Source organism: Grus americana, chromosome 3, assembly GCF_028858705.1.
Source record: "Grus americana isolate bGruAme1 chromosome 3, bGruAme1.mat, whole genome shotgun sequence".
In the NCBI taxonomy this organism is placed as follows: Eukaryota; Metazoa; Chordata; class Aves; order Gruiformes; family Gruidae; genus Grus; species Grus americana.
Window position 1 is genome coordinate 44,285,245 of NC_072854.1, and position 23,914 is coordinate 44,309,158.

Genomic DNA, 23,914 nt, shown 5'->3' on the forward strand with positions numbered 1-23,914 from the left:
CTGAAAAATGTTTGTAACTTTATTCACTTGTTTTCCTGTATAATCTATTCTAAACATCTGTTTATTAATTTGGAGGAAGTTGCTGCTAGATTTCCCATCTGTTTCAACCAAGTCTTACAGAATTTGTGATTTCTACCGCAGAGTGTCTAGCTGCATAGGTGGCATTGGATCTTTTATTTGCAGTTCAGCGGGAATCGAGCTGGTAACACAGGGAACTGTCTCTACAGTAATTTTTATGGGAGCTGTTGTGCCCTCTGGATTAGAGGGGTAGTAATATATTGGCCGGACTTTCCGCATAAACACTTTGACCTTTGTTGTGAAAGTTTCCAAAGCCACTCAGAGGAGTGTTTTTCTGAATTCCATTTCAGTGTTTTCTCCTTGTTTACCATAAGCCACATCTGTTCTAATTATATATGCAAAAGGCCTTGAATTTCCATAGCTTCTAAGCACACCTGTTTATCATGGGGAAAGTATTGTAGTAACCTCAGGTAGGATCAGCCCCCAAAACGCACTGGGATTGGAATTCCTGCTGACTTGAAATGGCATGTTGTGGACATGGAGAAAACTAGGAGGACAGGCCCAATGTCATATGCCAGGCCCAAAATCAGTGTTTATATGTGCTTGTATTTTTTTTTTTTGCCTTCCTCAAAATATGTTCACTCAGATTTGCAGCGTTACCATCTTCATGGGGAACTGAAGTGTGCAGGGAGTATGTGTGTACAATGGTGATGTCAAGGACCCCCAGATACTAATATTGAATGTTTACTGTAACTAAATACTTGAAAGTATTTGACTACCTAGGACAGTTGTGAGTCATAATTTCCATGTGTATTATACACCATTGGTAAAAAGTCCTAATCAAGTTCTGGACTCATATAGCACCATTCAGCCCTGGACCAAAAATTGAACAGATTAATAGAACTCTTGAAAAGGAATAAAACAAGTAGCTAAAATGATCAGTGTGTGTGGTGAATATTTTGGAATGGGGGAAAACAAACATTAGGTATATGTAACCTTTGATAAGCTGTTGCTAGCATTTTGCTTTTGGATGTGTTTGAAATCTTTGAAATTTGGATGTTTTAGCAACATTTCTTATTAAAATATGTATTTGAAAAGGACTAATTTTTATAACATTTTATGGAATAATCATTGACTAAAAACTTTTTCAGTAAGCTCTTGTTGCTTTTTAAAAAACAGTGAATGTTTTTGTTAGCTCAGTTACTTCAAAACCCATGTATTTCTGCAGCTAATCTATGTCCCTCCTCTAAATGCCCTTCCAATTTTCTCTTAAAGGGTGTCTGGCTTCACTTCATTCTGATTGTGTTTAAAGGTGGGTACTGAAGAGGGACCCTTCATATACTTCAGGATTTTGAGATAGTGGAAAGTGCCTGTAGTTGTGAACACTTAGAAACTGGGCCTTTTAGAGGTGGTGTCTTCAAGGTGAAATCTTAAGGCCAGTGAGAATTTTGTCATTTGGTTGTGCATCTTGCATATATGATGCATTGATTAAATAGTTTTCGATATTTCTGTGGAAAAAAAACCCCTAGTGATAAAGCATGGAATTCTGACTGTTAGCTTTTTCAGATTCAGTGGGAGGGAGGAATTATTATTTTTTTTTTTATTCTTGGTAAGAACTGCTAGAAACTAAATGAGCAAAACTTACCATGATCTATCTTTGAAGGCTCATGCCCTCCTGATGCTTAGCACCTTCAGCAGTGTGAACATTCACGTTTGTTAGTTTTGAGAGGACTTGTGACTTGTTTGGCACTACTGAAGGTCGGATGTAGGAACTGTCAAACTGGACATTGAGTCAAGGTCCTTTTTTTTTACATTTGGGTTTTGCGCTAAGTTGTCTGGTTTTGAGAGTCAGATTTATAATAATTTCTGACCGATAAGTTAATTTCTAGCCAGTAATGCTTAAAACACAAGCAAACCTCCCTTGATCCTAACACATACTGAATTCTTTTTTTTTTAATTCAGTGGTGCTTCCAGAATTTTTTTAATTCTTTTACTTTTCTTTGTATATGTGGACTACTACTAACCCTTTTTATTCTGTATACCTCCTGAAATCCATTCTGATTATTATGTAGTAAACCTTCTAATCAGCACAGCTCCTAGTCATGAGAGAGATGTTCTTTTCACTGCATAAATTTAGGGACAGAGTGTTGTAAAGGGTTTTAATTTACTGAGACATAATGCTTATACAAAACATGTTACAGACATTTTGCTGATATATTGAGCTGCATAAATAACTTTAAATTGTGTTAAAGTTGGGGGTGGGGTGGGAAAGAAAAGAATTATCTAACTACTAGAGTACTGGAGTAGGTTGCAGGCATTTGAGGTTCTGTTTTTTGTATCTTCTGCATCATGTGAAATCTTTTAAATTATTCTTCTGCTCCTCCTTTTTTCTCTGTAAAATAGAATTTGCCTTAGTTTAGTGCTGTGAGCAAAAAATGTCTTAGTGATTTTTGAGGTGAGGTCAGATATTGCAGGAGCATAGATACACCTGAACAAATAACTGTTTTCCAAATAAAATACATTTTGCAACACCTTTAATGTTGCCTTTTTATCATTCACATACTTATCATCAAGTTCTTTTAACTGCTGAGTCCCCTCATATCTTCCTACAGCTGCAACAAGTCTCTTGCTCTTCAAGGAATATGAAACTGTATATCCTCAGAGGTCAAATTGTGCAAATATTTCCTTTTTTAACCTGTACAGACGATTGGCAAAAAACTTGGTTTATTGCAGTCATTTTTTAATGCAGAGTTGCAAAATACTCATAATCACATGAAGGCAATGCAAATAGTCCTGTACGTCCTAGTCCAGTGGCCAGGGTAACTTTGATCCTACATTCATGAACCAGAAACTATTTTCTGAAAATTTGGTCAGAACTATTTTGTTTTCATATAGTCTTTCCATTTTCTAAATATCTTTGCTCAAGATCAAATCATCTAGGAGTCTTTCTTTAAAAAAATCGAGCACCTTAAATCTTGCAAGATTGGTTTTCTAGCCTTTAGTATTTTCATATCCTTGAAGTACAGACTTCAGAACTGGGACCAATATTTGAGCAGTAGCCTTGAAATGTAATGTTGAAGCAGCAACAGTGTTTGTTTCTTTTATTGGACAGTACTCAGTATGCATTTTATGACAGAAGCCTTTTTTTTTTTGCCACAGCACTGTTGTGAGAACTGATGTTGCTATTTATGACTGCTTCTTAGTGCCTTCTGATGGCCTCTAAGTGTTGTTCCAGATATCAGCTACATTACTAGTTCTCAGATATTTGTTTTTAAAATATGATCGCTTTGCCAGGAAAGCCAGACAGTACTCACATTCTGTCATTCTCATCATTTGTTACCCCACTGCTTTTGCAGTGTTCTGCAAACTCTGCAAGCAGAACTTACCATTCTGTAGTTCAATTAAACTGTCAACAGTATTGGACCAAGAATCAATTCCTTGAGGACTTTGCTGGATAAAGTTACATTGCTTTATAACTTACCATTAATAACATTTAGAGATTGTAATTGAACGAATCTTTGATCCATCTAAGATGTATCCTATTAAATGTATGCAATGTATGAAATTTGTGAAATATTGTGGCACTCAACTTTCTTTAATACTCCTTGTGTTAAATTTGTCCCATTTTATTCTGCCAATATTTCTTGTAAACTTGCGAAAATGAACTCTTTTGAGGTTTCCAAAAAAGTGAGATCCCCACTGATGCCTTATTGCTTTCATACAAGTCAAATGTTAGTAGATAGCTGGGATGATGTGACTCTTACACTGCATTAGGAATTACTGATTTAAAATTGGTGACTGATTCTGCATTGTCTATCAAAATTATACTCAGTATTGAGTTATCGTGCACTGAATTCAGCCTTTCTGTAGATAGAATATCACATAGTGCCTTAAAATTCTGAGAAAGTTTTGTTGCTTTCTGTTTGGCAAATATTTCTGAGATTTGAATTTGTCTGTGTTAATTAACCTGTCATTCCACATGTTTAGATAATTTGTTTCATTCTCTGGTGAGATTAGATGTCCAGCTCACTACAGTTACCCTTTTCCAATTCTCCTTTTTTAGATGTGTTTATTAGCTTTGTAATCCTTAAGCATTTGGTGACAGGCTGTTGCCTGGGATTCTGAAGCAGAGACAGGTTTTTAAGAAAAGTGGTCCCTCTATGGGTTTATTACAGAGCACATGTATACTTTGTTGAAATGTTCCAGAAATAAAATGTCATAAAGAGATTCTGAAACAGGGTTGTTTGAATCATATATATTCTTTGCACATGATCACCTCCCCTGCTCTTATTTATACCTTGAGTGTTAACATTAGTATAGTGATAATTTTGGAATATGCTTCCTGTTTGTTCTTCAGCACAACATCATGAGTGACTTGCTTTTTACTTAGTGACTATCATGCTGTTATCCTTCTTCATCATTATTCATGTACATTTATGCAGAGCAGTTGGAGGAACTATCACCTAGCCTCCTTGAGAAGCCACATCTTCTCTGGATTGTGATTCTAATTCTTCTGCTAGATTCCAGTACTGTTTGCCCCTTCTTATCTCTGGGCTTCTTGTCTGGTTCTGCTCTCCTGTTCTTTGATCTCTTTTTTTTTTTTTTTTTTTTTTTCTTTTCCTTTTCTTTCTCATGCTTCTGCATTTAAAAGTGATAGTATCTTGCTCTGACCTGCCAGGGCTCCAAAGTGGATCCTGACCAGCACAGTAGAAATGGACTTTCAGCCATCAGGTTTTGTCATTGTGGTTTGTCCCACAGTGGACAAGGATGCAGACAGGGTCTTGCTAAGCTGTGGAATAGATTACGGACAGTGCAGCTGGAATGGAATGGGATTTTAGCTGCAAAGTTCAAAGAAGTGATTACTGAGCATATCCAAACTATTTGTTTTTCTAGAGGCTGATGAAGGGGGTCAATGGAAGTTTTTCGCAGTGACAGCAATTCCTATGAGCTATTTCAATTGCAAATATTTTTAATGTGAAAGCAACGGTCTTTTCTGTCAGTCTCATTCTTTGTAATACGCTTTTTGACATGTTGTCGAGACAATGGATATGGGGATTAAGAATAAAAATCACACTTAAACATACTGTGACTAGAAACATATTTTCTACTTGTATTTTCACTATGTTTGAAAGTTTTGATACTTTATATTGATTTAAAATTTACTTTGTTTTTCAGAATATTAAGGGGATTTCCTTGCCTACTTTTGAAACAAGTCTTAAGAAAATTATTGAAATATTTTTTTCCCCTATAAGTAACTGGTGTGTGCCAGGATAATTACAAGATCTGTTCCTCAAATACAGCAAGAAATTAAATAAGCAATTGGAAAATAATTTCTGAGCATCCTCAGTAGAATCTGCAGCATCTCAGTGGATCATACTCAATTCCCATTTGTAACATACCATATTATTTCTGTCCTGCCCAGCAGACAGAAGGGTTGTTACTGTGTCTCACTAGAATTTTCATGTATTAAATCATAGGATGGCTTTGAGCTACTAATGTGATACCATCAAGAAGGCGGCAGTCTAGGAGTCTAGGATATTTCATGCAAGGTAATTTATAAAGCTAAGGAAGTATTAATGCTGGTGTACAAGGTACTGCTGAAAAATCATGAGTACTGCGAAGAGTTTGCCCATGCAGAAGAATAAATGAAATCAAACTGGGAGAGGTGTAGAAAAGGGCAGCTAAGATGATCAGGAAGGTCTGTTTTACCTGAGGAGATTAAAAGAGTTTGGCTGCTTGTTTAGTCTAGCAAAATGAGGACTGAGAAAGAATATGATTGCTTTTTGTAAATATATCAAGGGAATAAATACAGGGGGAGGGGGGCAGGAGCAGGGAGAGCAGTTAAAACGAAAAGCTAATGTTGGCACAGGAACAAATGCATATAAACTGAGTAAATTAAGCTGGAAATTAGGAGGTGGAGTCTAAAAGTCAACTGAGTCTTCTCGTAACAGTAGTTGGGAGCACGAACAGAGCGAGTTTTAAAATGGATCTTTCTTAATTTATGATGAAGATGACTTGAACTTGTCCAGTATAGTAGGGGAATAGCTTCTACTCCTGTATCCTCATCACCCTAAAAATGTTATTAGTCTGCAAAAGAATTGGAAGCAATAGTATTGTACAGTCCTATTTTTCTTTATTCTTCTTGTTGATGGTAATTATTTTTTTAACTGCTACTCCTGTGAACTTTGGGTTTCTAAAGGACAAAACTTGCTCTTTCTGGATTTGACAAGATTAGCAACAATGACATCAAAAAAAGATACCTGAACATTTACCATACAAGATTGCTGGTGGTTGATGGATTAGCCAGGTAGTTTTCAGCTTTCCTCAAGCACTGTATTAACTCTGAAGAGTTAGCAAAAATATAAAGTAATGAACCATCTGTAAAGACTATGTACCAATATTCTGTGATTTCTGCTGGAGTAAAGAATGCAGGATTATGTTACTCCTCATAACAAATTTGAAGAAAAGACAAGCTCCCGTAATTGGCAAAAGTTAAACATTGATAAATCTGATTAAATCCTCCCTTTGAGTTTCTACTGTCTGAAATGGTATAAAAGGGCCAGGTGAAGGGTTTGATGATCTCCATGTTCTGTTTCCTTCCTGTATTTTTATTTGTTAAATAATACCGATTGCTACACTTATCTTGCCAGGAATACCTGGCAAGATGTGAAGTCAGATGAGATATGAATCTTTTCATCTGGGGAGTTTCTACGCCAGGTGCAGTTAAAAAATAAAATAAAAATTTAAAAAATTTAAAAATTCCCACAGCAACATCTGTTTAGCAAGGGAAAGCAGCTATTGAAAACTCTGCAGAAAGTTACCTGTGGATGTTCCAGTGGTACCATGAAACTTTAATTGTGTAGTCTTAGTGTTTCATTATTACATTTCTTTCCATGATACACATATCATGTATGCAATATATAAAAAATATGTATCATCAGGGTCACTTAAAGTATTTAATTGGATTGCCATTTGAAAATATTTGTGCTATTTAACAACTTGGATTAATCTATATGACATTTGAGAAAATGTTTACTTTTTTTGGGTTTACTTTTGAGAATCTGCATATGGCATGTTTCACTTTTTTTGAAGACCACACATATGTCTCATCTCACATGAGCAATCTGAGAATGTCATGTCTTTCCACTGTGCTTCTGAAGGTCACAGACCTCCTCCATGCCTTCGAAGAGGGTGCTCACTAGCACCAGCCAGCAGGATTGAAACTGAAAACTAAGCAGGTAAAGGGAAAGACTAAGTGAGAAGGGAAATTAATTCTGCTAGGAAAGAGGAAAAATAATAGAAGTTAAATGTTTTGATATTGTTGCTGTTGTACTTAGCCCCAGACCTACTTTGAAATTATAGCAAAGATGCAAAATAATTTTTCATACTTAAAAGAGAAAACAAAACCAATTACAGAAAGTGTTGGGAAAGCTGTGATCTACCAGAAAAGGTAATTTTATAAAAGCAGTCACTTAAAAAGTTATCCATTACTGTGCCTATTAATACATCTACGGTCTGCACTGATCTTGTAATAAATATAAACATAGTGTTATACATTGCAAAATTCTGACCCAGCTGTTCCGCTGTGACCAGGCTTCAGCAAAACATATCTTTCATGGTTCAACTGGACGGCTTTGGTGTTTAGTGGAGGAAAATTTCAAATAAGATCAAAAATATCATTTTTGAAGGATTTGTGCTTATGCTTAGTATAAAATAGGTATGGCTGTTCCTTTGCGGTTGAGTACCTGCATGATCTGTTAGTTCTTAAGTGAATGTGTGACGCTTTGCAGAAACATTGAAATAGAAAGGAAGAGCTAGAACCATGAGAACTGGATTTCTTTTGTCTTATAATTGTGTTGATCCCTTTTGTTGTCAGATAAGTATATTTTTGTCACTATAATTTTTCATTTTGCTGCTATCCTTATCTATTTAGAGTCTGTCTTTGCTATGATTTATGTCAAGGTTCTCTTCTGAATGGTGCTGCTGGTTCATAGTATTTAACATAGCAGAGAATCTGGAGGACTTGGGGTCAAGACCCTGTTGTGCTAGGTGCTGCTTAAGGATTTTGAATAAACATGTCCCTGTCCCAGAGACCTCACACTTCCTTTTTTGCTTTAAAGAGACTAAACCCCTTTTAGGAAAAGGGGAAATAACGTCACCGTGCAACAGCACAGCAGCAGGACTAGGCATTTAATACCTTGGTTTATAACAGCGTTGTAATCTAAATAGAAAGCAGGTGGAGTTACAACTGGGTACGATACTTTGGATATTAATGGCTTGGCTTGGCAGTGGAATTCTAAAGCTGTATATAGTTTTTCTGTCTTAATTATGCATTCATTAAAAGCTTTTATACCCAACAGAATAAAGTAAATATTGTTTGATCTCTGTAGTGTGCTCCCAGACTGTAGATTTGCACAGCAGGGTCTTGATAATCTGAATAAATTGTATTTCCCCAAGGAGTTTATCTTTCAAATAAGGTCATAAAGAAATGCATTCTTTCCCCTTAGTTCTCCTTGTGCTTTTTCTGCTATTTATAACACGGAGCAGAGGAATAGAAGTATATTGTAGTCTGCAGTGTACTTGGTTATGATTAACTCTAATTTATCAATCTGTTACTTGCATCCTTTTCTGTGGCTTGTGCATGGCAATTATTCTTTAAAGTACAAACGAATAAAGATGGATTTGGAAGTAATTTAAATACGATGTTTATATCTATTATTCCTATTTGACAATACACCTCCATATTAAAACAAGGACAATGTCACATCATTTATTTTGAATATTTAATATTGTCATCTCTCAGATTATGTTTGTTCGGAAAACTGATTTTCTTTTATGAGGGTTTTAAATGTCAGCTCATTGTTAAATTGGTTTGGCATCTAAAGGTTGATACTACTGAAACAGAAGACCAGTAGTGTAGAACAATGGATTCCCTTACATTACAGAGAGGAGAAGCAGGGGAATGTATAGTAAGTAGAATGTATAGAATCCAAGATATTTTCTTGTTTTAGAAGGAGACACTGATAAATAATTTGGCCAATTTATTAAATTGGTTTGAGTTTACTGTGAGATTTTAGTAGTTGTAAGATCTGTATGTATAATCATACACACATTTTCTTAGTCTGAGTGTGTTTCAGCAGTGTAACATACATCATATTAGAAGAGATAGGATCACTAGCTTTCCCTAATTCTCTTCAGCTCTTAGTGACAGTTCTGCTTGTGTTCATATTTCATCCTTTAGTTCAAAAAAGATAAGTGGCATACATTTAAAAGTTTATAAAAACAAGATTAAAAGTTTCAATAATTTACGTAAGCCTGTTCTGTATTGCATGTTTTTACAGAACACACACTGCGATAGAGCACTAGAAGGGAGTTGCACAGGACTTAAATTTTGTAGCTGCTCTTTTAACACAATATAATAAAATTTGTGAAGAACAAGAGACTGCCAGAACTCCTATTCATGACCACACCTAAATTGAATTTTAATTCAATTAAGGTGTAGTTTGAAAATCTGTTCAAATCAGACTGAGTTGACAGTGATTGTTTTGATATTTCCCGGTGGATTTTTTTTAAAGCTAGAAAGTAAGGTGCACTGGTTTTTTTTGCAGCTAACTTACATACTGCATTTTAGTCTGATGTTTCTGAAAGTCTTACCACATATGAAGAGCTAGGTTATCTGATCTGTGGTATACAACTTGCAATCTCAGTGTGACATTTTTGCCCTTTAGTATCATCACAGAGACAATACTGTATAGTACTGTATAATTTTGATTTGAATATTGCTATGACAGTCTGATAATTTTCATTCATAAAAGCTAATGCACTACTTGCTTCTTTGGCTGTTAAATACAAACCTGTAGATCAACTGTAACCTTATAAAAACAGAAATGAATGGTTCTGATTACAGGCCAAGACCAGTTTTAACAAAATGTATTTGCAATATTCATCAAGCAGTAAACCAGAAGTCCAGCAGGTCACTAACGCATTATGTTAGGTGAAGTGTCAAGAATCCTCTGAAACTTACCAATGAAAATAAGTAAACAAATAAACCCCCATAATAAATAAATAGACACATAAATAAATATGCCTTTTGAAATAAGTGAACATATACAAATAAAAATAAATAATATTGCAAATGAACAACTGGTGAGAGTTTATCCATCCATAAGTAAATTTGGCTTCTTCAACTGCATGACAGCTTTCATTAAAAACTTCAATGAGTGTTGATTTGAGGGGATAGGGGAGTTTGGGGATCATCAAAAATACCCAAACAAAAAATGAAGGCTTACCAGTGTCTTTCAGATTTCACTGAAAATGTGAGGGTTTTTCAGGGAAAAACTGCATTTGTGTGTTATATTACTGTTTCCCTCTAATGAGGAAAAATTTTATTATGGTATCTCCAGTGCTGTCCTCTTCTGAAGTCCACAAAACCATCTGCCCTTCTCCATTGACACGTAGTGGGGTTTAATCAGGCCTGTATTTTAGTTGTGCTGTTGATCCTCAGATCACAATGCTTGATTATTTATTTGTTTATTTTAATCCTCCCCAGATATAGCTGTTGACTACAAAAGAGCTCAATAAATATACACTGAGCTCTTCTACATGTCTTTCTGGATGTTTGGCATTCATTCAATCAGGCAGTTCTTTAAAAAGATAGTCTTCCAAACAAGGGACAATAAACTATGGTTGTTGCTTGTCAAATGCTGTGATGTTTACTTTGATTATACTCCTCTGCGTTGCTGCCACCATTGCATGGCCATCACAGAAGTGGTGGTGTGAGGTAGCATCTGTGATCTGCAGATACTAAATCACCAAGCAAGCACACAGACCAGATACTTCTCATGTAAAATTCATTCCTTTCTCTTCCTTTCTGCAGTTGGGGAGGATTTATCCTTACCTCCTCTATGTTAGTGTGAAGAGGAACTGACACTAGCATATCTGTGGCTTTTGGGATGATGGCTGTTAGCACTTGTTCTGACAACATAAAGAACTTTTCTTTGTTCTTCCAAGAAAACAATGTGAAACTCCTATGCAGCAGTTTAAGTAGATAATGACTAGGATTTATCTTTAATGCACAAGCCTGCAAGGGAAGGCGTGCTGTTCAGACTGGGAGATTAGGTAACAAGCAGGAGCCTCCACAGGAATTTGCTTCAGTTTCCTCCAGTACTGACTCCTCTAAGCAGGTGAAAAAAATTCTTTCTCCACTCTCCATTGCATATGCATAAACAGCTCCACAGTCATTGGGACAGCCACCCAATTCACATGTTCAAGATGTAGTCCATAAAACATTCCAAAAAAACCCCTCTTCGCACTTTCCCATCTTCCCTGTTGCTCTGCTCTATCTGCCAGCCGTGCAGCTCATTTGACATTTACAAGATTTCTTGTCAGTTTCATTTGGTGCTGCCATTCCATCCAGCAGAGCAGTGAAAGTGAAATTGACTTAATTTAGTCTGTTTCTCTTTCCTGCTCTAGTCCCTATGTTAACTAACCAGCAAAGTGAAACTGACAAGACTTCTTGTCATTTTCACACATGGAGCTGGTCAAGGAGAAGGCGGCTGATAGGGAGCAATGCGGTAAATTGGAAGATGAAAACCAGGATTGCGGAGGGGAGAGGAAGAGAAGTGTGAGCATAGAGCAAGAACAGAGAAAACAGGTAAACATGCTTATTTCCCAGACCTCCTGGCTGCTTTTCTCTAATATGGATGAATTCTTGGCCTCTCCCCTGAAGAGCGTATGGTCTAGAATAGCAGTAGTTAGCTGTCCAGACACTAATTTACATGGCATGCCAAGTGGAAAACATTAGCCTGTAAATATAGGTTATCTGTTACCAGGATGGAAAAAAATTCCTGCACTGAATTACTCTAGCTTTTGTCTCCACGGATTTTCTGCTGCTAGGAGGAGGGGGAGAAAGAATGAGGCCAACATCCGCTATAGGTTGATGTCAGTGGTTGGAAAAAAAAGGGTCTCTGTTCATTGAAGATAAATTTATACGTAATAAAATGTAGCTCAGCATCTTGTATTTTGTGAGGTTTCATGGAACTAAAAGTCGTACCGTACAGGTGCTCTAGCTCAATCAAAACAGTAAATAATGAACAAACAATTGCTTTGTAACAAACCATTGTAGTTACCAAATACTTGTTTTTAATCCACTTGTTAACTCCTGCGAGCTCTTGTTGTACAGTATAAATCATGTTGGTTTATTATTTTATGTACTAATCCATATTTCTTACAGATGCTGTATGCATATATAACCTTAGCAGTTGCAATATAAATTAATACTATCATACTTATTTACATATGCACTGGTAACATTTACACATACATTTTGAATGAGGCTGTGTTAATTAATTTCAAGTTATATTACCTTCCTTCTCCACAGCTCCAAAAGAACAACCTTTTTTCATTATCTGAGACCTGTGGGGTTTTTTGTTCTCTGTTTTTTTTTTTTTTCTTTTTGTTTGGTTTTCTGAGACGTATTTTGTTTGCTTCACCCATTTAGGAATTAAATAGTTTTAATTACTTGGACCTGTATAAGCTTGCGGACCTCTTCAACCTCACTTTGTTGGAGAACGCAGTGGTTGACTTCTTAGTAAAACATCTCTCTGAGCTATTGAAGAGTCATCCTGAAGAAGTTCTGGCACTCCCATACTGTCTCCTTCGAGAGGTTTTTAAAAGTGATAGACTCACTTCACTCAGTGAAGAACAAATCTGGCAGGTAAGGCCACAAGCAGAATGTGTGATACTCTATAAGCCATAGCAGTAATCTGTTGTTTTGAAACCCTGGAGCAATCTTGAGGGAGAATAAGCACTTGAGCAAAAACTGTGAATAACAACCGAGGGAAATTTTTAAATGAAATTCAAAAACTGTTGTGTTGTGTTAATGCAATTAGTTTGCTTGAAAGAGAAATTTGTCTTCTTGCTTACTTTGTGTTACTTAGATGTGGCCAGACACTTTCTACCACTTTGTTGGTGGAAGAGATGGCCAATACATGCAGCTTGGTTATCGCCTCTGGTGAGGCGAGTGCCGCAAGTCTGGCAGCAAACCTGCTTCTGCTGTCTTTCCCATTTGCTTGGACAAACTTAACTGTGTAACTTCAGTAGTTATTTAGATTGTTTAGGCCACCACAGCTGACTCTGCCTGAAGCAAATTAGTAAGTCATCACACAGGCTGCTCTGCTCAGAGCTGAGTGGAGGCATCAATGGAAGGTTTGTGGCAAGAAGCTGGAAGTGGTGATCGTTTCTTTTAAAAAGCTGGCTCTGGAAAAGGACAGGGTTGCTAGTCATAGAATATTAACCAGATAAAAGCATTATGTTCTGACCTTTAGTGTGGAGAGGAGTGGGGTAGGAAACCTCATATGAAAAAAACCATGTAGCCTGTAAAGCAAAACAAAGACTAAAACCAAATCTATCCTTGGAAACATTCCTGTTATATGTATGTAAAAATTGCAATTCATGATATAGTAGGAAATCTCTGTAACACTGGTTACCCCAAAACTTTTCTGTTTCCTTTTTGCTGTCATGTTTTATAGAAGGAAAGTATTTCAGGGTATTTCAAGATAGAATGTAACTTCCTAAAAAGAAAGCATATGTTTCTTTCAAGCAAGTGGGTCATCTTGGTCCAACAGAGAAGACTAAAAGTCAGAAAATTGATTGATATTTCAGTCTCTGTTATTTATCTACTTATCTTTTGGATTATTCTAATCAAATAATTTAATCTATATGCCATTGTTTTCTCAAAATGTAAAATGTGTGTTCATCTGTGGGGTGCTTCATGTTCTATGGATGAGTAACATCATGCAGGAACAAAATATTTATTCTTAAAAAAATGAAAATATCTAGTTAAGCTCTTCAAACCACAGAGACAGTATGCAAATGTAACTTCACCCTATAGTCTAATAACTGCCATATTTGTTTCCAAAACTTTGAGGCTTTAGATTAGGGAGCATTTTACAAAGTCTAACTATAAAGTTACATTCTTGCCTATCCTAGTCTCTGGAGGATGTCTGTACAACAGAACCTGCTGCACACTACCCATGATGGTGGGTGTGGTGTGGGGTTTGCTTTTTTTAAGCGTGATACTCTGGAGTACTAGCCCATATTCCCTTTATCAGAAAAGGTTTTAATGTACAAGTTCATATATGGGGCATGGCTGATCGGCCAATTGCATTTTATCATAATTTCTCTGCAGGGTTAGTGAAATCTAGCTATGCACTTGAGTATACTTTTTCTAGGAAAGTTGCTACAGAAAGTCACGCAAGTATTATTTAATGCCAGCTCAGCAGTGAACACGCATATACAGAGTGCTATGCCCTATGCAACCTGCTGAAGCAAAGTTCGGAAAGTGGGAGATTTTTAAATCTTGTGTCATTGTCTTGTCCTGCAGGAGGAACTCAGAAATAATTTTCTTAATTGTGTGCACTGCAGTCAATGAACACTTCATGAGGTAAATATGACAAAGGTTCCATTTCTGTTGCAGGGTCATACTGGGGAAAGATACTTATAGGTAATATGCTGCTTTTTGAGTGACAACAAACTCCACACTGTCCATTTAAGTGTTATCATAATTGCCTCTCTAAAGGTTACTAATGCTGTTCCGAAGAATTTTTTTTAAACTAGTTTTCCGCTGCAGGCAAAATGTGCGTGTGTCTTTTTAATTCAGTCTGTACAACCAGGAATAAATATATATTTATAATATTCCAGGTCCCCAGAATGAATTAAAAGACACACATAAATATTTACCAATTTAGGCATTCAGAGGGCAATAAGAAACTGGTTTTTTGCTTTATCTTAGTAAATAAGTAATTCCCTCATAGTCAACCCAATAGAAGAAAATCAAATCAGACCAGCTATATTGCCTCAAGTGTAGTTAAGTTCATCATTTTTGCTAAGGTTATAGTGGTAATGCAATATACCATGGAAGAATCTAATATTCAGCCCAGGGTGAAGATTGGGTATGCCAGAGGATTAGTGTCAGGGTGCTTTATAGAAGTGAAACTTGATGGACAGGCTGGAGACAGATCTACAGAATCTCATTAAATTGCTGAATTGTTCATTACTGAGCACTCTCACTGTAATAAAGTGCTCATTGACTTTGACAAATCCCCATCCCATGTCTTAAGGAAGAACAGCAAAGCAAGAGGTGTTGGGGAAGCTGGAGGAAATTGGCACAAAGTGGGGCAGATAATAGAAAAGCTGATGGGGGATGCTACAGCTTGATTTGTCTGTCTTACCTGTGACTAGTGCAGCCTCCTGTGCACGCACATCATGCATGTTACGGCGATACGAATTCGGCATGGCCTCAAGGCACCTTTACTAGTAGGGCTCCCATGAAGCCCTAAGCAGAAATTAAAGCTTCCCTCAGAGAACTTGTGGAAAGGGTGCAGAGCACAGTTACTTTCACTAGTTTAAATTCCCAGTGTCCACTGGGCAATTCAATCCTAATGCACATGAATATAAGGCAGTTATTTTAATGCATCAAAATGTGTACTCAGTGATGCTTGAACATGATTTGAACTGAAGTGACTGCAGCTCATATCTGGCACGATTTGGATTTTTGTTAGGCTACCAATTCACAGTTGCCTAATTTTAGTGAATGTGGTGAAACAGAACCTTGAACAAACCAGGTTTTAGGAAGTTAAACACTAATATTAATGTCAATATACTAGGATGTGGGATAACATAGAGTGTTTCAACAGCAATTCCTGTTGATTCTTTCAGAAAGAAAAATGTGATTTCCAAACCAGGATAAAGTGGACACACTAAGTAGTTCATTCCTCTTTCTACCTCTTAAAATCTTATGAAACTCTTTGGTCTAACGTAGGTGTCTTATCTTTAGTGGAGACAATAGACAAGGAATATAACGATGTGTTTCTTAAAACAAATAAGCAACCAAAAGAAAGCCTACCAGAAAACTTCCGTAGGCTGTGGAATCGGAGCAATTTACTAGCCTCCATCATTTTTTTAGCTAGGCTAAGCCAGTAACAATGCTTGTTAGGTGACATTAGGATTTGTTTTCATATTGATTTTTTTTATATTTTACTAGCATGTGAGATTATGAGATATTATTTCGTATTTATGAAATTTATGATTATTCACGTTTTAATGCAGCTGACAAAACTTAACGCAGTGACATGGAAGAAAGGATTAAATAAAAAAAAAAAAGAAGAAAACCAAGGAAGAATCCTGAGGAAGTTGGAGGGGAAACAAGCAAATTCTTTGGTATTTTTCCCTTTCATCATGAGCTGTTCAGCACACTTTTTTTCACAGGAAACGGTCATGACGAGGACATAAATGTCTAGTTTATCATGAAGTGAAAAGTGAATCTTTTCATAATTGGCCATTACTAGAAAGGCTCATTGGCTCTACTTTAAGGAAGCAGATGAATTCTTTCCCTTGATAATTGAAAAGGTAACCAACCTTGTACAACAGAACGTGTTTTCAGACAAATCTAGCAGTAGAGTGCTTCTTGTTGGAACCTCAGCAAGCAGAAAGCAAGCCAAAGATTTAATAAACTGATGTTAGCCTTAGTTGTAGTATAGTTATGCCTTATCATGTTTGTTATTAAAAACTTCAATGACATGAGGCTTAAGTGTTCGTATTTCAAGGCTCATACTAATAGCTTCAGATAGAAATATCTACTGGATCATTCTGTCTCCCAGCAGTCCATTGGTCAAATGATACTGTATTTAATACTGCACTCAATCCAAGTTGAACTCTTTGGCAAAAAATCTGAATGTGAGATCAGTATAGATAAGTTTCTTCCTTCTCTGCTACAGGTTAAGTAGGTTTTTTTAAGGATATATGTGGTTTTTAAACAGCTAACATTAAAAATAGATCAGTTTTAGTATTTGCCAATACTTCTTCTGAAGTTAAGGTTAGGAATTTTTTCCTTGGTTTTTTACTTTGCCATGCAACTCAGTTTCTTGGTAGTTGACTGATAAGCAAGCAATCTAGAAAAAAATGGTAGATAAAACTGCATGAGTAGTTTATTCAGCTAGAAAGCATGCAACTATGTCATGTCTTTTCCAGGGCTAGGCTCCCAAGACATTCCAACCCTGTTAACTTCCTTGTGGGCAAGTTGTGAACTTGTGTTCATAAAGCAGATGTTCCACATCTGAAAGCATAGCACAAGTTATTCTTTTTGTTATTGTGGATGTGATGTGCAAAATCAGTCTTTGGTCTCTGTATTAGAGAAGTGTCTTTACTTGAATAAATAGAAAAATAAGACAGGAAAACTACAGTGCTACAGGTCAGTATGAGTTGTTAAGCATCTATTTTATGAAAATGTATAAATCCAATTTTCTTATTACAGTCCTGTTTGTCCTTTTCTAAGGGAGAGCAAAGTGCCCTATTTTCAACTGCCTTTTCTTACACTTGAGCTCCATTTTGAATCTCCTGGTGGCATTTCTGGAGGGCCAAAAGTATTCTCCAGCAGAAATCCCACAGAGTTTGGTGCTGTTGGAAATTTTGCGGTGTACGCATTATAGCAGGCTGTTATGATGGAACAGTTCTCTGCTGAAGACAGGCCCACAGACATCTTCCATACATCTCCAGAGATGCCCACATTTTCCTATGCAGAACAGCAGTTTCTAAAGTGGGTTGTCATGTTCCAGTACAAGCTTGCCATTCCTTCAGTGCAGTACTTGAATTTATTTTTTTTTTTTTGCTGTCAATCTTTTGATTCTACAGAACAATTTTTAACATGGAGAGAGCAAAATTCATGTTTCTCAGGGGTATATATGTGTTTTGATGAAGTGTGGATTAAGTGCCTTGCTAAATGTGAACTTAAGTTTTACTGTAAAACAAGGAATGACATCAAATAGTAAGTAAAGAAAAGCATCTCACTAATCAACGTTGTGTTTAAACAGTATATTAGCCTTTCACTGTTCAAGAAATAAGCTTAAGTGCTCTCTTGGGCAATAAGTGAAATCATGTCTGGTGGTCTAATGCTCGTCCCTAGTGAGTATTTAGCCTAAGTAGAAAACCACCATGCTAAAACGTGGCTGTCAGCCTCTTATCAAGAGAAGCAAAGGAGAGAAAAAAGGAATCTGATGCATATTAAGGCTGAGGTGAATTGGTGAGGCTATATGGCAAGATTAGCCTATTGCCCCTGCGTGTTTTGCTGTGTTTTCACCCCCTTTTTAGTACCTTTTTCATGAGTAGTCTATGTAGAAGTGCGAAGAGCCACCCTTGAATCCCAGTATCCACTGTGCTGGATCTGCAGTGGTTGCACTGTGTATCATGACTAATTGCAAACAAGATTAGTTAGCCTTAAATAAAAATAGTGTGAAAACTTAACCTATGACAGGGTATAGGTTTCATTTTCCTAAGGCTAATCTTCAAAATCACAGGTATCTCACCTGAATTGACTGTGTGCAATGGTAATATTCCTTACGGTCTCTCCAGACTATTTGTGTGGGATTCATTTTTATAAACGTAGGCATGTGCAGCATTTTTGGTAGGATATCCATGATATATAGGCCAAGCTGGCAGTTGTGGCACAGGATCTGCAAGGACATCAGTGTCCACTGGAACTGCTGATTAGCAGGGTTCATGGATTGAGGCAGTGGATGTAGGCAGCTGAATCTCACACTCTGCTGCTGTGCTCAGGTCACGCACATTTTTCCTGATATAATTTCTGCATCACTTGTAATAGTAATGGCATTTTGGCTTCCATGAAAATGAACGCTACCCCTGTTGGCTCTGTCCCCTTACTTTATGAAATACCTTCCCCCTTTGTCTGCCTTAGCTTAACTCTAATGGGCTCTTAACCTTATCCTTTACATTAAAGTTTTGTGAACTTTATATAAGCTTTTGTTCTGAACTTTTCAAAGTTTCTGCCTGTTATTTCTTGAATGTTAGCTAATCTTGTTACTGTTATTTATCAAGTATAGAAAGAGATTTTTTATATTAAAACTAGGTTTATATTAGGAGCAACTGTGTGTTCTTCTAATTTTCTTTTTGATACATGTCAGTTCCAATCAGAAAACTTGATTATTTTGCTGCTATTGCTGTGAGCAATAGAGAAATTGCTGGAGGGCATTACTTTTGCCTCAGTGTCCTACAGTAACATTGCCTCACCTTATTTATCCCAGATTAACTTCAGAACTGCACAGAGCATCACATCAGTATTTAGGAAGGCTGCTGTGCCCACAGCTCTTGAATTTAGGTCACTTCTTCAGCTGGATGTGTGTTTTGATTTAGAAAGCCAAAAAAGGACACTAAGGTGTGCACACAGCAAGGCCCCTTCTGTGATACTGCTTTCTGCATTTGAATTAGTCTGTTATGGTGGGGTTTGTGTTGACTGTTATGCTCTTTGTGGCACTGATCTATTGGACATTAACAAGTATAATTGGCTTAATACACAGTTATATGATTACATAAAAGAAAATTGCTCAGACTGTTGTGAAAGCCAGGCGTGGTTGGAAATATACATTACTTTCATTTTTAAGTTAAAGAAAAGAACAACATAAATAAAGTCTAAACCCCACAGATACCATGGATCGTCAAATGAGGCAGTCTGGTGTTGCTATCTTAGTGAATGTATTCTATTCAGAGATACAAATGTTAGTAATCTCTACACTTTCAAAATCCCAGTAAAGCTGTTTAACAGTGTTTCTGATGGATTTAGGCTTGTGGAAAATGATAGAAAATGAGAATCTCTTTTGAGAATTCCCAGCTCCGTATTTCAACAAGTTTTCCTTTGGGAGCTAGTAGAAGCATTACCTCTATTTGTAACTATGGAGCCAAAGAAGATAGAGAAAGAAAATTGAATTCCAGGTTGGCTGAAATGATATAAATTGTCATCACTATGTTAAGATAGCTAGAATCCAGTTTGGGGGTTAAGTACCTAAACTGTGTAACGTTAGGTGAAGTAAATTTGCACTCATATGTCTAGACCTGCTATTAAGTGGCTAGTTCAGCATGTTTGCTGAGATCTGACCAGATGTGGTGTCTCGCTATCACTCCTGCCCCAGGACCAGGACACTAGTGGAGATGGAAAAGCAGCAGCACTCCTGCGTGTCCTTGCTTACCTCAACAGGGATACCCAGATGTGTGTGAGCGAGCTGTGGAGCTGGGCATTTCATTGCCTTACGACAAAGGGGTCCTTGTACACCTTTGATCACCGTGGACTCCCTTGTGCCAGGGAAAAATGGAAGAAATTGTGACAAATAACGTTTGTCAAAAAGTTCTTAAGAAGCCTCACTGTGAAGTGGCTTCCAAGCTAGAGGTCTGTGTGGGATAGTAATGACAGATGGAAAGATCACAGTCTCTGAAGTGAGAATCTGTGCTGAAAAGCTTTCAAACTGCTCCTTTAGGGTGGAGCCTCTTTTAACATTCATGTGAAACTGTATAGGTCTGAATTTTATGAGGTTCACCTTTTAGCAGTTGCAGTTGTTTCAGTTTGCTTCAGATGTGATGTAGTCATTTAAAGCAAATGTAAATTGATTATTTAAACCTTGTAGTAGGACAGCTGTGACATTCCCAATTTATGAGATACGTTTGGGATCTTAAATGCATTTACAAATGTGACTAAGTGTTTAAGTCACTTTTTTAAAAGAAATAACATTCTTAGGACAATTAGTTGATTTGAAAAATTAACTCATCACTTAAAAATGAGTCCTGCGTTAATCTGAAACCCATCACATGGGGATTAAAGACTAAAGCAGAGTCACTAAAATTGACATAATTAAGATCTGATTTGATTAAAAGGGAAACTATTCTGCTCTTAAAAAAGCTGAGTGAGCTTGTCCTAGTGTACTTGCTTGTTCTTTTTGTATTTAAAAATGGAATGTGGGAAAAAAAAATTCCTACGTGAAAAATCAACCAAAAGAAATACCAACTCCTGAAATATGTGCGTGTGTTTCTTGTTGTTATGTTGAGATACATTCTTCATGGGATTTGAGAAAACAGAAGTAAATTTGTCTGCTGACAGGAAAAGGCCTAAATATTCCCACAGTTAATATTAGTGGGCCTGTCCATGTTGAAATGAGGTTCCAGCAGCACTTTGGAGCTGAAGATCAGGCTCACTAATGTATAACGTGGACTTCAGTTGCTAATGTTTGATAACTGCAGGGGTGAAGTGGCTGAGCGAAAGCAGGGGAGGCTGAGACAGCTTTTGTCTGTGAGACCCAGAAGGGTAAACTGACGCTTGCCTTGTCAGAGGGCTTAGTTGGTTCATTAAAATAGTAAAGCAGAACAAAACAGCAATAAAGTTCTTGTAGTGAAGGTGCTGGTGGTATCACTGGTTTAAAAAAATAAATAAATACATAAATCACCTGGTGATTTCACTTGGGAAAATTGACCTCGGTGATTTTGTAATAACATGACATGTTGAGAGCATACATATATATAAACTGACTAAGGAGCGTATATACTTTGATGTACGTTTTTGTGTATGGCCTAAGATATTAATGATATGCAAGTCCTGTATAGCTGTTGTCAAGATTATTATAGAAAATTATACATTTTTATGTGATTTGTTGGATTTGCCTATTAAATCCATAGAAAATTATACCCTAACAATAGGGAAGAAAGGAATAGGAATCTTTCTACATTCAAGAACCATTTAGACTAATTTTCACAGAGCTGAATTGCATTTTTATAGAATTTTGTCGATTTTGTGCTTATTTCATTCTCTAACAATTTTTACTGATGAAAGCTTATAGATTCCTGTCTCCATAGAGAGCCACTATACTTCTAAAACATATTTCAAGGGAAAAAATAACGAGAGGAATAGCAATGAAAACAATGCATATCGGATGATAAAAGATTGTAATTTCCACTTATAATTATGTACCAGCAACTTATTTTAATGCTAAATGTGGCTGTTTCAGTGCATTTGATGTCAGCCTGAATGTTTCCTCTCAAAATAAAAAGGAGCAATTCTAGATTTTGAAATGATGGCTGCTGAGTGGGGAGAGGTCCTCTTCTTCCACCTCCCATGTGCTCTGTCCTCACCCTGTTTGAGAAAAGAGAAATGCTATCGTAAACGTTGATCTCCGTAAACTGAAATCAAATTACAGTTAAGAGTCCTAGTTAGCTGCGTTTATGAAGAGATAAGCTTCTGTTCATTGCAACTTCAGAAAAACTGATCAGAGATAAAGCACCTAGTAATGTTGGTTTTACCAACACAACAAATGATGGAGGGTCCAAATTTGAGCGTTTTGTGCTGTTAGAAAATGGATGACAGGAAGTTGTTACCTCGGAGCTTCTTGCCATTTGATTGAGTTATTAGAGAGGCAGATCTATTAGGTTCCACAGATTTTAGGAACCTATGAAGCTACATTTTAGTAATGCTTACAATGGGGGCGCTTGCTTGTCGTTTCTAATTATCTTTATGGCTGGACCTGTTTGAAAGGAAAAAGCAAGGTTCTGTCTCTGAATGCCATATTTTGGGTTTGGTTTTATTGCTTTGCTTTCCTTTGCTCTGGATAGATTGTCACCCTCCACACTCCTTTCTGATGGTCTTGTTAAAACAAAAATTATTTTGATTGCAGAAGTAGAGCCTTTCCAGTGTGATCAATCCCAGCTCATTTTTTTTACTTGTATACACTTCCAGGTGTGATAGTCAGTCACAGCAGTACACAGGAAAATAGACTTGTCAGTAGTGGGGTACCTGTAAAGTCTGTCGCAATAAGGACTACACACTAGCTCACACAGGCTTTACACACACAGTTGTACATACGGAGTGTCATTGCTAGGGGTTGTGCTGGGCCTTGCTTGTTCCTTCCATCATAGCAGAAGAATGAGTTAGGTGAAAGAAGCTCCTTTGTAGAGAAGTTCCAAATGACTGTTAAAGGAAACTACTCCATGGTTTGAGTACTTAATCAAACAAGAACACACTGCTCTTGAAGTACACTGTAGGACAGTTTTGTCTTTGCTGCTTCAAGAACGTTAACAAAGAATGCAGTGTTTTATTCCCTGTATGGAAATGTGCTTTTCAGCTGCAGAAATATCTCAAATACTTTTGTCAGATATTTAGGGGGTGGTTTTGTCCTCAGTTTCAGATAGCTGCATCTCTCCAGGTTTCATTCTGTGGCATGGAGCACCAAAAAACTGCACAGGACTCTGGTAGTGGGGTAAAGAGGCTCAGTTGTGGACAGGTTGAAGGGACAGAAGATTTTGATTGTGTGAGCTGTACCATTGCTGTTTTTTGTCATATCACTTATTTTTCTCTCTCTCAGTTCCCATGTTAGGAAAATGGTTGAAATGTACACTTGGAGAAGCTCGAGTTTTACTGCTTGTAAATTGCTTTGAGATACTTGGAAGAAAAGTGCTATATAATTTTGAAGTTCAGATTCCCCAGAAGGTGTAAAATGGCAAACTTCCATGAGCTGTGATAATTTACAACAGCTGAGAGTTTACCTTCTGTCCTTACCTTACTTCACTTCGAGCTCGAGTAGACGAAAAGTTTAGTTTTTCCACTATAGCAACTCTTTGCTTTAATATAATATGATTCATTACTCTATATAATGTTATATATTAATGTAGTTCAGCTACATTCTTCTGTAGATCTGATTTTTGATCATAATTATTGTATTGGAAGTCTAAAAAGCTGAAATACTTTTATTGAGGTTAGTCAATGACTTCTAGGTAGGCTTCAGTCTAGTCTCATTTCCAGTCAATATGAGAAATGGTAAAATAAATGCATTGAATAAAGTGTGTAAAAGAAGTGAATACAGTTTCGAAAAGTATATGTTCTATTCTTAATTGTTGTTATAAAATTTTTTCCTATATGTTTCATAGGAAACACATATGTAAAAAACCAAGAAACTAACACTGTCTCACGACCTTTTTGATAAAATAATGACCTTTCTGGGAAGGCCGGTATCATTGTGTAGCACCAGGGAGGAACGAAGCTTGTAGTAAAGCACTAGACTGAGAATGCAGGGGT

The 23,914-nt window shown here is 36.8% G+C and overlaps 1 protein-coding gene across 11 annotated transcripts in view; it reads left to right on the forward strand.

Annotated features, from left to right (window-relative positions):
• Positions 1 to 23,914, forward strand: part of KLHL32 (kelch like family member 32) — a 130,851-nt gene that overhangs the window by 78,110 nt on the left and 28,827 nt on the right. For 10 of the 11 annotated variants that reach the window (XR_008576516.1, XM_054821520.1, XM_054821518.1 and 7 more), the window contains one exon: positions 12,518 to 12,733. The exons of the other annotated variant lie outside the window; for it this stretch is intronic. Coding sequence is in view for 9 of the 10 variants with exons in the window: in XM_054821520.1 (XP_054677495.1) it covers positions 12,518 to 12,733 (216 nt within the window). In the remaining variant the exon portion in view is untranslated. The remainder of the gene's footprint in view (positions 1 to 12,517; positions 12,734 to 23,914) is intronic. 11 annotated transcript variants of the gene reach the window in all.